At 43.2% G+C, this 16,343-nt stretch overlaps 1 protein-coding gene across 1 annotated transcript in view; it reads right to left on the bottom strand.

Moving 5' to 3' along the window:
• The window catches only part of LOC114655240 (SAP domain-containing ribonucleoprotein-like), a 64,877-nt gene that overhangs the window by 4,972 nt on the left and 43,562 nt on the right, over positions 1-16,343 (bottom strand). The window contains exons 2-6 of the mRNA XM_051930448.1: positions 4,650-4,710; positions 3,486-3,537; positions 3,163-3,236; positions 3,047-3,066; positions 2,267-2,292 (exon numbers count right to left, since the gene is read on the bottom strand). Of these exons, the coding sequence (XP_051786408.1) occupies positions 2,267-2,292; positions 3,047-3,066; positions 3,163-3,236; positions 3,486-3,537; positions 4,650-4,710 (233 nt within the window). The remainder of the gene's footprint in view (positions 1-2,266; positions 2,293-3,046; positions 3,067-3,162; positions 3,237-3,485; positions 3,538-4,649; positions 4,711-16,343) is intronic.

The following is a 16,343-nucleotide window of genomic DNA, read 5'->3' as shown; positions in this document are numbered from 1 at the left end:
TTTTCTTGATTGTGGACTTTGGCAGTGATAGGTCGTCCTCCCAGAGGGTCTTCTTGCTTCGGCTAAATGTTGTGAATTGTTTTTTTTCTTCACCAAGGGAACAATTCTGTGATCACCCAGCACAGTGGTCTTCCATGGTTGTCCAGGAGGTCTGGCGTTGCCAAGTTCACCAGTGTGTTCCTTCTTTTTAAGGACGTAGTGAATGGTTCACTTGACCACTCCTGGTGTTTCTGCTAGAACTCTTAAGTGTTTGGTGTGTTTTCTGTGCCTAATGATGGCCTGTTTTTACTTGCATGGACAGCTCCTTGGACCTCATATTGAGCGTTCACAGTGACCACTTCCAAATGCAAACTCCATCCTTGGAATTATTTCCAGACCTTTTACCTGCTTAATAGTCAATGAAATACTGAGGGACCTGCTCCCACCTGGCTATGGAACAGCTTGTCAGTCAAATGTCCAAATACGTTTGGGCATGGCTTTGGGACTTCTGGAGAAAAAGTGCTATATGAATCAAATCAAAGGAAAAGAAAATGGCTGTTTAATCTGTTTGACGTGCCACTGAGCACAGGCCAGTTCTAGGGAAAGCAGGCTTATCATCTTGGGATCAGCAGTCCTAGACACGGATCTCCTCACTGTGGAGGATGACTGGCCGCCTGATACAAGAAGTCTTCATTTTAAACTCTTATGGAGCACCCATGAGGAAGTACATAATTCAATTTATTGTGAGGACATGAAGCGCTCACTAGGTGGTGCTTCCTGGGACAAATGACAATGTGGGCATGATAAAGCGTCCCATGTCATGCTATTGGTGTGAAAACACCACATATGTATGTATAATTCAAGGTGTTCACTGGCACTGCCACACGCACATGTCTCTGTCTGATGCTCACAGTCCTGCCAGCTCCAGACTGTGGAATGCCAAGCTTGGGGAGCTGTAAATGGTGTCTTTGTAGAAGTTTGACTGCTTATTAATAAGCAGCTGGGGCAGTTCTGTAGTACGACCACCTTAAGGCTTGTAAGGAAAAGTGGTGTTTCAGGAACAAAGTTAAATTCCATCACACCGCTGTAGAAGTGACAGCATGGAGATGACAAGAACAGACTGACAGGTGGCTCGAACATGAATCAGGCTGTCAGTTTACCTTCACCCATGGAAGGGAGCAAAGACCTCAACATCTTACATTCAAAAGTTTGGATGAGCCTGCAGAAGAGGGTGTAGATGGTCAAATTTTACAACAGTCTACTTGCTTCGTAATTGGCTGAGGAGCTTCCGCCATTAACAATGCAGTTGACTTCCACTAGTAACCTGTCAAACCACTGGCAAGCAAGTGCCTGGGAGCCATCTACAAATATTTTTAAAATTTCTCCAAAATACTTGCATGTAGACACTGATACTTGCATCAGGGTGAGTGGCCAAATGTATATTGAATGACAGACTTAGTACATGGGGACCTGAACACCACAAAAACCACACAACTCACTTAGATAATAGCCTGACTTTATTTGGATGCACTAAGTGACAATATCCCCCCGTAGCCACATGACTGGCTTGTTTCGTCTCGACACACACAAGACTACAAGTCACATAGAAGCCAATGTCTGGGAACAACTGCTGCACCACTTTGGCCACTGAAGAACTTACTTTACAGACGTTAAACCAAAAATCATCACATAATGTGTATGTGCATTAAACATTATACACCTGACAAAGACAGCGTGTTGGCCTGACCTCATAGAAACTCCTCAATGAAACTTGACAAACATGTCCTGACCTCAAAATAATGCCAATGTCCCACCTCCTGCAAGGGCATCTTATGAACATATGCATTGAATTTAATGATTGTCTAACTGCACGGCCAATCTCCGACTTCAGTATGCAACTTATGATGCCTGGTCAGATACAACATTATATGTGAGAGGTGAGCAAAGAGTTGGGACATCAGTCAGAAATGTTTTGAAGCTCCAAGTGGAAATTCTGTGCTGGTCAATCACCCATCACTCATGTACTTGAGACCAGTCATCTCTGCACATGCCAGTGGGAAAAAGAATTTACAGCGCAGATACCAGTCAGTCACTAGAGGTGCAGCGCATCACTCAAAATGCAAACATGGACTTCTTGAAGTGAAAATCATGTTAAAAACAAGACAAATGAAAGGCTTTTAAGTGTCAGGCCTCTTTATGTCTGTGACTAAGAAATACCAATAGAGAGGAGGGAAGCAGAGGAGCTTACAGAATGACAGCACCTGGCCAGCCATGAGTAGACACTTACCACTGGGTCTGAAACAGCACCATCACCTGGAAAAAAATGGACAAGCATCGTATCACTGGACACCAAGGAGTTTCACTTTGCACCCACAATCATAAGGACCACAAAACCAAGACACAGCTGCCACGAGTCACGTTTCAGACAGACTGCCATCAGTTACCCACAGACTTGTATGCAGTTGTCTGAAGCACAACTCGAAAACTCCAATTCTGCTTGGAGCAGATGGCCTGGTGAATACAACACCTTCTGCTGTAGCCATCTTGGGGTCAGTCTCTCTAGCAGAAAGAGCCCCTGAAACCCGACAGCCTTTTTGGGCTTTTTATCCACAACTTGCTGCTCTCCCACATCGACAGTCGTAAGTCACCTTCTGATGGGCATCCAGACACAACTCACCTGTCATGGCCTGACAGTCACTCCATCTCTGTTTGCGACTATTAACTTAGTACTGTATCTTCCATTTGTCTCAGAGTCTTAACGAGTTAATTTAGTTTAACAAAATAAGGGTAGAGCTTGTGTTTAATTAAACCCAACACTACATCTGAAAAGCAAAGTATTCAAAACTTTATATGATTCCAATAAATGATCAGTTTACTATTTTACCAGACTGAATCGTTACAGATTACGTTACACTTGAATGCCATCACTGCCCCCCTACACACCGTTTTAGAGTCAAGACACGTGGCTGGGATGCACACACACCCTGCTAGCTTTAAGAGCTCTTGCTATGGACCCAATGGCAGACTCCTACACGCCAACATGCTTCTCAAAGCTATGAAGACTTACCAGAGTCAAGAAGGCCAAACCTAAAGAAAAACAAACAAGAAAAGCTGTGAGCACAACCATCACACACAGAGACCGGCTTGCCCCAGAGGACTGTGGGATTCCTTGAAGATACTTACCTTTGTGCTCTGGCCATCATCTTAGCCACACTTCTGCCAGGTACACCTAATTGATCAATTCGGTTTGTAATTTTCTATATTAGAAACACAGCAAAAACACAGCTGAGCCCATCAAAAAGCAAGAATAGCAAGAGCACACAGACAAGCTACTGGGACTTGGGAGATCAGCAATGAAAACTCAGGAGATAACGGGCAACCCGCTGGCTGTCGCCTTCCTCGCTTTTCAGAAGGATCTCATTGTTAAGCTGACACTATGGCTGCACCATACAAACACAGCTGGGACATGACCCCTGCTGCCACCGCCAGCCTCAACTGTAACTCACCTCTGAGTCTGGTAGAAGTCGGACCATTTTCACGTTGGCCTTTTTGGAATTTCTAGGGAGAAGAAACAAATGTAAAGCTATTAGCACTCGCAGTCTTTAAACAATGTGCCAAAGGTTGAGGACAGGTTACATGGCAGGGTAGCTAGACTGGTAACGTGCTTCAGCTGTAGCTGGGTGACTACATGCTCGCCATCCTCACACAAATCTGTGCTTTATAGTTTTGGCTGCTTGCATAATATATTATAGACTATATGGCTGAAGGCATGTGGAAACTTCTCCAAATTTTTCAGTTCAGCCGTCTCACTCTTAACAGGTACCTATAACCAAACACACAGCCTCACAATCTCCATTGACAAACACTGGAAGCAGACTTGAAAAGTGGCACTGAAATACATAGGATGGCATCATTGCCACAAGTCAGCATGTGAAATTTGTGCCCTGCTACATTTGCCCCGGTCAACTACAAGTGCTATGAAGTGGATAAACCCTGGAGCAACAACAGCTCAGCCGTGCAAACTCACAATGCACAGCCACCGAGTGCTGAAGCGAGAGCCGTTGTGTGCCTCCGGCCCCTTTCTGTTCCATCAGGACTGTGACGTCACAAATGAACACACATTCGCAGAGACACAGTCCAAAATCATTTGGAAAGATGAATGGAGACAGTCATCCTTTTGGGGGTGGGGTCTATGGGGGCACAACTCCATAATAATGCCCACGATTTTGGAATGGGATGTCCAACATTCAACAGACTCATATAAGTGTGATGTTCGCGTGCCCACAAATGTTTGACTACATGTGTGAAAGTGTCCATGAAGTAAAGCACAGGCTTTACCGTCAGAGCACGGCTTGCACTGTCCACTCTGCTTGGCCCACTTGGATCCTTAACTCTGTCTTTCATTTCCTAGATTTAAAATGGGCAAAACAAGAATTTTTTTCACAAGACAATATGACAATACTAAGAAACCTGTCAAACACTGAGGCCCAGCTGTGACACAGGCAGACGTGACAAAAGAGCTAAGAGTTGACTGCTGTACCCTGACCACTTTACCAGCAGACATGTCAAGCCCCAGTGTTCAGAAAATGCAGAGCATGGAGTCAGCAGCACAGAAAGCAGGTCCACATCAGGGACTCATTTATCAAATCCACAATATGATGGGTACGTACACGGAATGCTCTGCTAAGGGATCTGCTTCTACCAGAATATCGAGCTCCTCTTCTTCTTCACCTTCATCCTTGGTAAAGACAGCAAAACACAAAGTTAGTCAATTGGGCTGAGAGAGAAGAAAAAAAACAAAAAATCTGTCGTCACCATCCTTCTCTCCAAGCGGAGGGTACCACCAGCACTGGGGGGGCAACAGCCGGGGTCCAGACCTGAAGAAGCTTTTTCACAGAATCAAGCAATCGAGGTCAACAAGGAGATGAGGCAGAAACTTATTCAGTATGAAGCTGGCCTCTCTCCCTCTCATCATAAATAAAATCGATAAGCTGCTTATTGAACTTGAAGCTCCATGATATTAAATTACGGACCAAAGACTTTTATTGTCACAGATTTTTTCTGGCTGTTGCTTAACAGGATTTGAAAGAATGAAAAGATTTTTAAAACCGAGGAGTCGGATGATCTTGCTAAGGCCTGATATGACAATGTGCAAATACTAAACGATTACATGCTATCGACCTTAACTGGGAGAAGTACCTGATAACTGGAAAGTCAAAATACGACTCGAGTCCACAAGAGGGCGCACAAAACTGAGCCCATTAGTAAGAGGCCTTACGTCTGACCCATGTAGGTTTACGAGAACGTATTCAAAGGAAGAATAAATTACGCCTGTCACACCCCATGACTTTTCATTCATGGCCTTCATTCACATAATCTGAGCGAGTTGGACAGTAGTGGCGCTCCTGTGTGTAGTTGGACGTCTCCAGTGACTCAGTGTGTCCAGTCTGTGACTCGGCCCAACTACAACAAGCTGCTTCGATTTTGTCTTCAGTTGTAGGGGTGGGCTGTGGGTGTGCAAGAATGGACAACCAATGAGCACTCATCCAGGAGTACAATACATACAATGCACATTGTGTAAGTTTTAGACAGCTCAAACAAAAGAAAGGCTCCTCTGTCTGATGTATTGTGTCTGCAGTATCGCGGCAGAATTGAAAAACGGAAAATAAATGGGCAGAGACCACAGGTCAGCTCACCATAACAGCATCAGTGCTGTCATACAAAGCGGTCAGCGTGGCAAGCTTGCGATATGCTGGAGATGAGAAATCAGGCTGAATAGTCTGCATTGGGTCACTTAATACGTCACGAGTTGTGAAATCCGACATTCTCAAGGCAACGAGATCTGCAAACGCAGTTGTTAACTTTGAGATCCTCTCCAGCTAGGAGTCTTGTGTTGTGCTGCTGGCTTTAGAAGACAACTTGTGTGATAATAAGATGCTAAATAACAGCAAGGACGTGATGAGAGGGGGACATCGTGACAAAGCCATCTTTTAGATCATGTAGTGACAGACAAACACACAGCGGACATCAGAACTGACTTTGACGTTCAATATATCCTTCCTATCGTTCTGCATCAGAGACGACTTGTGAAAGTAAAAGGTTAACAGTTTCAATGATGTCTAAGGACCCAGAGACAGATAACAGGTTAAAGAATAGAGCTGCGTCCGTCATCAGCAGGAGGTCCTTAGGGGTCTGCTCTCTGACGTGTGTACTGATAACACCGGTGATCCTGATGTAGAGATTTGTTGAGGGTGACACAAGCTGGAACGACAGGAAATGCCATAAAGACAAAGAACACAATTGAAAGGACTGGACAATCATTAAAATCAAGTTCAGGAACACAGCAGGGCACGGACAGGAGTGAAGTGTGACAGACACCTTAAAGGACTACAAAAATAAATGGAAGGTGAGCTACGCTACAGCAGTCAAACTGTGACATGGAGATAGGCATTCACATCGAGACGAGCTCAGCACTAAACGTCTGGTGACGTCGTAAATGCTGTTCAGCGTAAAACGTAAGGCCTTTAAGCTCCTGCTACGTCAGTCTTTTAAACACCCTGGGACATGGAGAGAGAGAGAGAGAGAGACACACACACACACCAGACCCTCCAAAGCACCACATTGGGTCAAGTAAGCAACACACACACTGAACAGACTTGCTTCTTTAATAACAGTCCTAATACTTTTTGATGGCCCTTAAATTGGCCATTCTTGGGCTTTAAGACAGCAGATCACATTTCATTCTGAATTCTATTTATTTAATATTCTTTTCAACAGGTGCTATGTTGCTCTCTAAAGCCTAAGCCAACTTCAGTTATGATTATGAATATTTTTGTTCCTTTATAAAGAGGATGAAGTATGTTGTTTTCTGGTCTGGTCACATGACCACAGGTTGCAGTAAACACGTTTAGGCTTTTAACAGCAGCACTGGATGACAAACTCAACGCCACACATTGTCCTCCAGTGCTTTCTTTTCTACTTCTCATTCACTCTTAACTTGCACAGAGCAGGACCATCAGAAAACACTGAACTGCAATAAACAGTGATGTGAAAAATTGATAATAAAACTCATTAATCTGACACAATTCAATGTGTACATCATAACATGAGGCCCTACAGAGACTCACACAAGTGCTTCTTGCTTTACTCCCAGTGCTGCTGGGATAGAACGACGCTGGTATTTGAACCTCAGTACGATATTCGTTACGTTACTCACTACTTTTAAAAGTAGTCAGACTACGTAATGATCACTACTTTGATGTGTTACCCTACTGCTCTCGAGTTTGTGTTGCCGAGTTCAGCCCTGTAACTCAACATCATCCTTTAGTGATTTCTGAAATACTCAGACACATTATTTCTGCTAGGAGAAGGAATAAAGTGATCACCCAAACATTTGTCTCTAGAAATGTGTTTCGTGGACCCCTCTATCTGTGGCTGCTAACAGTGTGTGTGAAGCAGAGGACAGTGCAGCAGACCACGGTGGTTAGACTTTTGCCTTGTTATATAAAGTTTCTATTTCTATATTCAGTTTAGTTTTCCTTCATCGTGTATTTTTAGTTTTAATTTAGTTTGTATTTCACAAAGACATATATACAGGGGGAGTCAAAATTATGTTAACACTTGAATGGCAGAAACAATTAATTCATAAAACATACTTCATAAGTGCAACAAGATTTACAGGAATGTCTCAACCTGTTCGCCATCATGTCCGGCACGTGCACCACATGTGACACATATATAAAATTTTTGTGGACGATTTAAGTCTATGCATAGCATACTGTTAGTGTTAACGTAATTTGGACTCGCCCCAATATATTTTATATATTATATATATAAAAATTAATTTTAGTAATAATGGTGTGGTTAAAGAGCTGCTATGGAGTTTAGTTTTGCCACAATCAGACTGAACTGTATGCGTAACAGGTTTGGATATAATAAGAGTTTAAAAGCTTACAACACTACATGGTTTACTTTTTGGTTTTGATAAAAACAAGCATAATCAAAACCAGATACTGAATATGAACAATTTTATAATTTTAAAAATATTTTTAATGCCATTTGTGCTAAACAAATGTGCTGACTGTTGTCCTTGTCTTGCCCAGAACAGGCCAATTTAAGATGAACTTTAGGTGAATTTTAAGGTTTGAGGGTTTTTTTTCTAAATGTCTACAGCACACAACATATCCTGCTCCAAGACAATGTGCTTATAATTAGTGCCTTTGATTTTGAATTCCAAAATGTCCCATACTGGGCTTTGTTATTTTTCACCAGCCATATCGATCTCATACAATTTATTGACAGAATTTTGCCACCTGCAGGCCTGAAAGGATATCAAAAAATCAGAAAACAGATTGCACTGTGTTCTGACAGGGGTGATCATGAAAATCATGGGCTAAACTTAGGAAGAACAGAATCAGTGTGCAGACCCCACCTGGCTGTATTAAGGGAAACAAAGAGAAACGAGCAAGTAGTGTGAAGGTTAGGGGCAGTGAGACTTGAATAGCCCACCATAAGAACAGTAAACCCTTAATGAGCAGAGGAAGAGCAGGTCATAGGAGAGTGGACAGCCACAAAATAACAGATAGAATCTGGGATTAGGAGCAATAAATATATTTTCTGAACTTGCTTATTGAGAGCTGGATCGCAGGAAACCAGGAGCCTATCCCAGCAGCGTTGGATGCAAGGCAGGAAAAATCCCTGGTATGCAATATGTATGAAATGGCTGATGTCAAGAACAACAAGAATATGATGCTTCAACAATTTGGAGAAAGAGGGAAAGATTGAAAAGAGGGAGACAAACATTTTAAAACCGAATTCTGCCACCAGATTATTTTCACAATATCAGGTATTTTGAGCTGTGAGTGTAAAACTAAAAAAAGAAATAAATAAATACAACAACACATTAGCAGGTTCAGTTTTTCAGCAGCTGGCAGACTCTCTTCACCTACTCACCTGTAGTTCACTGGAGACATTGCCAACTCAGGAATTTCACAAGGTTTGTATCACTCTGTTGTTAAACGGCCTTTTTAAAGCAAAAGTGATTGGTCAGCAACAACATGCTGATCTTTATGATGACCTGGTCCGTCTCTCAATCAGTGCCATCTTATTTTAAAAAAAGGATTTCTCCTGCACAAAGTGGCGGGTGCATTATTGTCAACAAAACGCAGGCACCTGAGAAACAAACCGAAACGGTACTCACTTGAGATTGTTCTGTCCATACTGGAAAGGTTTTGTTGACCAGCACTTTCCGACTTCAGGTGTTTGAATTACATCTTGATATAAAAGAATTGCCAACAAATGCGGCGGCTCATCCTAACGGACGTTAGACTCATGCAGCCTGGAGTCTGGCTTAGTGTGTGCTGCTGTTTGAGTTGCCGTGTACAGAATTACAGCTAACACGTCGTCATTTACAAACAGACTGAAATACTGTAAGAGATTATCTGTATCTTGAGCCCCGGAGACTGCCGCTGAGCAGATTCAGAGCAAAATCCTCACCTTGATTTGCTTCACTAACACTTGGACCAGCATTCATCATGCTGCCACACTCCGCTCCTGAAGAAGCGTCACTATTCTCACACAGTAAACTGCTTTCTTCGTCACATGCTTTGCACGCCCATATTCAGCTCACTCTGTCACCGCAAATGCCGTGTCACCACCAGCCCTCCGTCACCAGCTGCCGTTCACCGAATGAATACGTGCGGGCAGCTCCTGGGGGGTGACTTTCTGTTTTAGAGTTAAAAGTTATAAAGGGTTAAAGACTAACGGCAGGAATATTTATTTAAACACCAAAGGTGACATTCTTATTAATATATTTTGATTGATTCAGGACCCCCTGCAGCCCAAGCACAAGTCCAGTTAAGAAAACCAAAAATTTTTTTAGTAAATTATTATTGTATTTCAGTCAGCTACTTTAACAGTTTCATTTCGTTTTTCCTTTTGGTTTTGTTCATTATTTTATTTCAGTTTACGAAAATGTTTTTTATTAATAGTTTCAGTTTAATAGCCTTGCAGCAGACATGTGTAGGCTCCAAAATCCTTAATAATAATCAGGTAAGTATTGACATGGCCACATAATCGGGTTATTTGTGCAGAAATCTCTCTGTTAATCTGTTTTTTCACAGTCCAATAACCCGGTTTCTGTAATCGGAATACGCGTTTCCATGGCATTTCAGAAATCAGGCTTCTGTGATGAAGCACACGGAAACATCTAGTGACACACTGGGAAACGTTTCCAAAGCGTTGTCAGCTGTCGCACGCAGCAACTCCATTACCATGAGCCGGCACCCTCAATAAAACTTACTCAAACCCCACCACGTCACACAAGTATGAGAAACAGTAAAGAAACTGATTTGGGAGGGACAAACGGTGAAATGAGGACTACTGAGGTCTTGAGCACGGGACACTCAGCACCCCGACAGGAGTCAGGTGAACGCCTCCTGAACACTGGGATTTGCTAGTCGCTCCCAGCACACTCTCCTTAACTGTTTGGCTTTACTAGGCCTGTCCAGTGGGCACGTCACCCATATGAGCCAACAGCCCACCAGTGGCGACTACCTGACAGCTCAACACTTCACTTAACCCGAGTATCCACAGCACGGGTCATCTGATCTGTCAGACAGACATAACTACAATGCTGATCTCTCACCTTTGGCCCAAGGTGCTCTGCAGTCAGGCACACTTATGAGTACCCAACTGTCCATGCAGGACTGTTCTAGGAATCCAGGAACTGTTAATGATCAGATTTAAATCAAACAGGCTGTCTCTCAATCACACGACATTCCCGTATCCCAGCAGGCCTAGAGAGTCCCCAGCTGATACCCTTCAGCACCACAGCCAAAGCCTCTCAAGAGGTGGTGGCCTTCCTTCCCTCAGTATATTAGAGCCATTACTGTGGTCTGTGAATGAAATAAGCTCTGAACTCCCATATATTACCTGCTTATCATATACAATATACACTTTAGATAGAGATAGATAGATAGATACTTTATTAATCCCAAAGGGAAATTCACATTCTTCAGCAGCAGCATACTGATACACGGAGCTGCTGAAAAGGCTGCCATTTCTAATTCTTATTATAGAATGCTATCACAGTTAATTATTTATTTATTTATTGACTTGATAATCTTCCCTGGCACACTATTCTCTCAAGTAATCTTCATTTCACAAACAGCAGACTGCAGTTTCCATTTCAGCTATTTTTGAACCCAGAACTGAGCATTTAATAATGGCAGTACATTGTAATCCAAGGAAAGCCCACTGACTGGTTTGACTGGTTTTCAGCTGTCCTACACAATTATAAAAGGCTTCTTTAATAACCACTCAGCTAAATAACCAATTAACTATGAAGGACCTAAGAGACCTCGAGGGAGATGAAAGTGGGGATTACAGTCACACGTGAATACAATCTGATAAAATCAGCCATTTCAAATAGTAATAGCCACTTGCAACATTATTAATATATTAGCTACAATTTAAAAACAATGCAATAATACAAAGACATACAAAATAAAGTATTTCTATAAACCTTTAGTATACAGTAGATATTGCGGCAGAGTGTTTTTATTTATTTATTAATCATTTTTAAATGGCATATTATTGGGATGATTTTTAAACTGCACTCTCAAGTTTGTGAACATCTGCTACCTGCTTTAAGACATTTTAATGGAGGAAGTGGTTGATGACCGACGCTCTAATGCAGGAACTATTAATGTGATGATCAAGTAGAATACACAAGATGACAAGACCTCCTTAATTACCCTCAAGGCTTTGGCTCAGGGCGTCGTGCCATGTTTAAGTGTCCAGAATCCCGGAGCATCTTTAGGCCTGAGGCCCTGCATTTAAAACACACAGCGTCTGAATTATGCTGCACCTTCACCTTACTGCCACTCTTAGGCCTCTCCATTTGACATATCGTATGTATGTACAGCACATAGCAATACATTTGAACTTGAAAGTGTCACCGACAACAATGGACCCCAAAACACAAAAAGAAGTCTCCCTCCCCCTCTCTGACTGTACCCCTAGGCAGGTGACATTCACTTCCAACCGTCTTTGTCACATCTCATTATTTAACACTCCACAGTATGGCAATGAACAGGTCCAAAGAGTCTTTGTGGAGTTGCGAAATGCAATTCATAAAAGACGATGAAGAGTTATGATGGTCGGCTGTTCCTTCAGAACAAGGCAATGCCTGCACTTAACAGAGGGGTTAGGAGCACCCACCACACCACGCACCACCTGGACTGGGACCAGAGTGCAGCAGGTGACACATCAGCACCACACTGGAACAGTCAGAGGGGTTTTATGGTGGCTGGAGTGCCAACAACCCCCTCATTTTCCCTGGAGGTCGGAGGACCTTCTTGCAGGGCTGGATTCAGATCAACGGCCTACGCAGGGGCCCAGTGGAGTAGAGTCACTTCTGACATTTATGGGATTCGAACCAGCAACCGTCCGATTTCTGGCGCAGACTCGGCCTCAGAGCCACCACTCTGCCCTTCACCAAGGTGGCTCTCTAATTGTGCACCCAGGAATCCTCATCTACAAAACTTTGAACTTTTACAGAAATCTAAGAGCAGCAGCCCAGGCTCTAAACTCCGAGGGTCCTCACTCTTAATATCTGCCAATTCCAAAGCAGTAATTCCCAGTATAACCATTAAGCAGCGTCTAATTAGTTTTGTCCCTTCCCTTATTCTGTCCAGTGTCCCACTGTCCTAACTTGACAAAGCTACTTCAACTGAGCGAAGAACAAGAGTCTAAGATGGCAACCAGTCACAGAACTTCTCCACATTCTCGGGCACTGGCCTGCACAGCGGCTCTGCCAGCTCTCATTTTCTTTGCCAACATTTCTAATGGCCTTCAATGCTACTTTACATGCTTTAAGGAGAACTGCAAACCTTCAGACGTCATCTTAACTCTGAGCTCCCTGCTGGTTTTTGTTCTAGCCATTGTATTCCTGCCTCCTTGATTTGCCATTTCTACACTGAATTTTCATTTTTCACCAGTGACTTATCTTTTAGAGGTCACCTTCAAAGTGCATAAAAACAATTACTGTGGTAATCTTAGTTGAAGAGTGAAAATACAAACAAAGCAGAGGGAAAGCTTTGACTATGGAATACAAGATCTGCCCCCTTGGTCTGTCCATTACATATAGAAACCTAGGGGGTACAGCAAAAGGCTGGGCGACTGAAATGCTGTGAGGCAGCGCCGTCCTTGTAGAGTGTAAGTGTAAATATGAAATGCTACACTAGAACTCCTGTGGTACTCAACGTCCTAGACACAAGAATTACAGTGACAGTCCACAAGGCCTCTCTCTGGTATGGCAGTCTGAATGTGAATTACTGAGAATAAGCAAAGGGCTAACCACCGGCAGTTCCACCCATCAATCTCCACAGAGTTAGTAGAGCAGCCATCCAGTTTGAGTTCCCCAGCAGTGCTAACGTCTTCTCCAAGATGGAATAAGCAAAGCTCACAGCTGGACAATTCAGCCAGCATCACCAGGGTGATTAAAGGCCTATGTAACGAGGGTCCTGAAGCCAGTAAACATTTTCATCATGGCTTGCAGGTCTTTGGGATGTGGGCAAAGGAAGAATATCCTGATAAAATACCCATGTGGACATTTGGATGGGGGTATCATGCATGCATGCTCCACACGGATGAATTTGAACCCAAGACTTTGGAGCCATGAGATAGCAGTGTTAACCAGCACACCCGCTGGCTCCATATGAACGAGTGTGCCCGCAACCAATGTTAACTGCACAGGCTCTGGCGACTAAGAGGGTTAGGAAATGGAGGGCTCAACTTGTAAACATGAACTCCATTACTATTATTATTATTCTGACTTCTTCTTCTCAAGCAGACAATACATTAGCGGTCAATTAGATGCTTCAGAAATGGTGCACTATCTGGTTAAATATCTCCTTCATCGCACTAGTACAGCCTCCAGCCTTGACATCAAGTTGATTCTCTTGCTTCTCACATAACGCATACTGAGAAAACACCACAAGCTGCCATCCAGCTGTGTCACATTCACGCACAGAGGACCTCATCTACACCCTCACGTCACTGAACTCCTCTCAAAGAGTCTGAAGACGGCGGACAGCACGATGACACAAGCGCAAAAGCAGGAGTGCATCACACTGAAGTGGAAAACCTGTGTCAAGTCACCGCCTGCAAACCGTTCACGGGAAATTCCACCTGGCCCTGATGACATCATTCCTGGTTCCTGCCCCTTTGATGTCACTTCCTAGACTGACCTTTAAAAGGTGCCACCTTTCCTCCATCCTTTCAGTTCTGTTCTGGACTCCAATCTGTACACATCAGGACAAACCGTTAACAGCCAGGGAATAAATAATATATGGGTGGCTGCCCCAAACCTTTCTGTGGCTTCTTTGATTTTGTGACAACATTAATCTCATTTCCTGCAACGAAAGTTTGAACGTCAGTTTGTCATCAGGTTCAAAGTTGAAACTGTTCTTCACCTTCAGCTTTGCAGCAGAAAACAGCAGGCCTTGCTTGACTAGATAGATAGATACTTTATTAATCCCAAGGGAAAAATTCACATACTCCAGCAGCAGCATACTGATACAAAAAAACAATATTAAATTAAAGAGTGATAACAATGCAGGTAAAAACAGACAATAACTTTGAATAATGTTAACGTTTACCCCCCCGGGTGAAACTGAAGAGTCACATAATGTGGTGGAGGAACGATCTTGTCAGTCTGTCAGTGGAGCAGGACGGTGACAGCAGTCTGTCGCTGAAGCTGCTCCTCTGTCGGGAGATGATCCTGTTCAGTGGATGCCGTGGATTCTCCATAATTGACAGGAGTCTGCTTAGCGCCCGTCGCTCTGCCACAGATATCAGACTGTCCAGCTCCATGCCAACAATAGAGCCTGCCTTCCTCACCAGTTTGTCAAGGCGTGAGGCGTCCCTCTTCTTTATGCTGCCTCCCCAGCACACGACCGCGTAGAAGAGGGCGCTTGCCACACCCGTCTGATAGAACATCTGCAGCATCTTATTACAGATGTTGAAGGATGCCAGCCTTCTAAGGAAGTATAGTCAGCTCTGTCCTCTCTTCCACAGAGAATCAGTGACTAGGACCCTAGTGCTCAGTTCCAAAGGTTGGTGGCAACATCTTCTTTGGGTGGGTGAGTACTGATGGCTTTGCACCATATTTATCTTCGTCAGTTAAAGCCAATAAATGTCTACCGTGGTCTCATCAGAGCATGTTCCCCTTTTGGTGATAAATACCACCTGCCATTCAGCACCACAACTCAGACCTGCAGAGAGCACACAAAATATCACCTTGTGCCGATGCTATGGCGCTGTATTCATCGGACCCACACAATTCTGTGCCAGCAGCCCTAAAAGCATTAGCAGACTTTCAAAAGATATCTGGGCTGAAAATCTATTTGAATACAAGTGTGCTCTTTCCAGTGAATTCCCTAGCACATAATACTATACTGGACTGGACACCTTCCCATTTATTTTAACGGATCAGTTTAAATATCTAGGTGTAAATATTACCAGTAAATATAATATAAAGCTCTTTATCAACAAAATTGTGCTGTCTGCATGTGAAAAATGAAACAAGACACTAGATGCCACCCTCCACATTACATTAGCAGGGCATTGTTAAGATGACCATACTTCACAAGCTGCTCTTCCCATTTCAAAGCACCCCCATATACATTAACAAATCATATTTTTAAGGAATTAGACTCAATCATAACTTCATTTATTTGGAAACATCCACATATCCAAAGGGCGACTCAACAACGACCTGAAGCAGAAGAGGACTTGGCACTACCCAACTTTCATTACTGGGTGGCAAATTTACAAGACCTGGACATCGACACAAACTGACGGATATCCACAAGCCTGGTCTGCAATAGAAATCAAATCTTGCAGTACTTCTTTAAATTCCCTGCTCTGTGCCCCCTTGTTGATACAAACTACCGTCATTACACTCCAAATCCGATTACCCATCATTCTCTCAGAATATGCAACCAATGTAGGAAGCACTTTAAGGAGAGAGAAGCTTTAATCTGTTGCACCTCTACATAACAACCTCCTATTTCCACCCTCTAAATCATACAATGTCTGGAATTAAAACACTCAAGAGACTCGTACATAGATAATAATGTCTTGATGAACAATGGTGCTTCAACTACAACTTCTCATCGACTCCACTCCTCCACTACTTTCATGCCAGAGACTTTGCTAAACAGAACTTGCTCAATTTTCCTCACCTTCCACCTTGTTCAATACCAGAAGAATTATCAATCAATCAGTCTTGAAGACTCAGGTAGCATCTCTACAATTTATAAAAATATTTTGAAGTCTCTTCCCTTCAAAGACCCCAG

Source organism: Erpetoichthys calabaricus, chromosome 8 (genome assembly GCF_900747795.2).
Source record: "Erpetoichthys calabaricus chromosome 8, fErpCal1.3, whole genome shotgun sequence".
In the NCBI taxonomy this organism is placed as follows: domain Eukaryota; kingdom Metazoa; phylum Chordata; class Cladistia; order Polypteriformes; family Polypteridae; genus Erpetoichthys; species Erpetoichthys calabaricus.
Note: the sequence above shows the minus strand (reverse complement) of the source record. Positions and strands in the feature narration are given on the sequence as shown.